We start from the raw sequence: 2,146 nt of genomic DNA on the forward strand, positions 1-2,146 counted from the left end.
TTACTACTGGGCTCGCGTCATCTTTGTCCACATCCTTCCCTGTGCCTCGCTCGTCATACTCAACACATTTCTCATCCTCGCTCTCAGGCAGGCGAGTGCACGTCGTTGCAGATTGTTGCAGCAACACCACAACAGGCAACCGTCTCTGTCTCAGTCGAATCTCAATCAAAACATGATTAAAATCAACCAAGAAAATAATTTAAAAATAAATCTTAAATCTGATGGCTGTCAGCTGGTGGAACACAAACTGATCTGTGATATGAGATACGTTAATGTTGCTGAAAGTGAGGCTACCAAAGTCGAACAAATTAAGAACAGCAGTGGTTCTTCGGACAAAAATGAAAAGCATGAAAATGTGGTGGCTCCTACAGAAACCCTAGCAGAGTCGACACTCAAACATCATACGACTGTTGGAGACCAAGGTGAATTAGTAGGAAAAATTGTCAAAACCACAACCACAACATTCGCTACAAAAACGACCGCCGCATCAATGATCACAATTGATACAACGAATTCAAATCTTTCTACATCTACTACCGCCACCACTTCTACCACACGACGACAACCATGTGTAGCCACATCTTCACAACAAAAATGTATAATAAGAAAGCCGGCACACGAATCATTCTCCATGTTAACAACAACAAAGACCAAAATATTAGCGATGAACAAACATGCGAACTTATCAGAGCAGAGGCGAAGAAAAATAGAGTGCACGTGTACAACTCGCATGATGGTTGTGGTCGTTGGCTTGTTTCTGCTGGCCGAGCTGCCTCTTGCCGTCCTCATTGTCATCTACAACATTGGAAACATGATGGAGTCAGAACTACTCACTCCCAACATATTCAGGAACGCCTCTTCAATCATCAACCTCATGATCCTCATCAGCTACTCCGTCAACTTCGTCGTCTACTGCACCATGAGTAGAGATTTTAGGAACGCATTCGCCGATAGAATGAAAATCTGTTTCGCCTCAGTTACACATTGCAGGAAAGTTCCTGAGAAGAACAATCCAAAGGGCAGAACGCGAAGGTCAACTCAAGTCTCGGTGATTGGAACAGCATCTGCAGCTGCGAAGAAAAAATGTTACAGCACGATTCAGAAGATGGATGAGGTCGTCACTCTCCACCATTTCAAACCTCCAACTGCTGCTGCTCTGGAAGAGGATGATGCTAATAACATGGGCAAGATTAATAACTTGCGGGCAGAAAATAATAACAACATAAACAACAATAACAACAACAACAACAGCATTCAAGATTCCGATGGGAGTTTTAATAATAAGTCTAAAAACATTATTAAAGATAGAAACAAAACCAACAATGAAAATGACGATGATGACGTCTTTGAAGCCAGCGGCAACCTCACAAACCTAGGTGATCATCAAAATGAGGGCTTCTTGGTTGCTGGCCAGCTGAACGTGTTGCTCCTTTCTCTGGATGATGCCAATCAAAACATTGAAAGTAACAATTTCTTTTTTCAACAATTTGATAACAACAACAACATCAACAACAACAACAACATCAACAACAACAACAAAACAAACAACGACGACGACGTTCATGCGAACAACGACGAAACAAATTGTTACACATACAACAGCACTAATAACAACAAAAACAACAACACACAAAGCAACACAAACGACCCAAACAACTACACAAATGACAATACAAATGATAAATCCCACACTTTCGATGTTGACGGCCACAAGAAGGAGAAAAATGTTGCTAACGATAAACACAATGCTACTAGCTCCACTAACAATTCTCAACATACGTCTCTTCACCTTATCAGTGGTATTTTCAACAAGGTCAGCAACGACATCAGCGCAAACGGTGGCACACAAAGCAACACAGATAACAACATAAATAACAACAGCCTCAGCAGCACAAACATCAACAGCACAAGAAGAAATAGTAATGACATCACTAGCTTCAACTCAGCCAACGACTTGACTCTGGCACTGATCACAAAGGAGGGCAGAAGGCCATCCAACGACAGAAGATCATCGAACGAGCATCAGCTGCCCCACAAGTACGGCAAACCACGCAGCAAGCGGCACAAAGCATTCAAACACATGACCGCCAGCGAACAGGAGTGGGTGAAGGACAAGATGGCAGTTCATTTCCTGATGACGTCATGA

General features: G+C 42.5%; 1 protein-coding gene across 1 annotated transcript in view; it reads left to right on the forward strand.

Moving 5' to 3' along the window:
- The window catches only part of HELRODRAFT_163338 (hypothetical protein), a gene marked incomplete at both ends in the record, with an annotated part of 5,633 nt that extends 3,487 nt beyond the window's left edge, over positions 1-2,146 (forward strand). The window contains one exon of the mRNA XM_009027233.1: positions 1-2,146. This exon is cut by the window's left edge and continues 1,308 nt beyond it. Coding sequence (XP_009025481.1) covers positions 1-2,146 — 2,146 coding nt within the window.

The sequence above is a fragment of the Helobdella robusta genome (genome assembly GCF_000326865.2).
Source record: "Helobdella robusta unplaced genomic scaffold HELROscaffold_5, whole genome shotgun sequence".
Taxonomy (NCBI): domain Eukaryota; kingdom Metazoa; phylum Annelida; class Clitellata; order Rhynchobdellida; family Glossiphoniidae; genus Helobdella; species Helobdella robusta.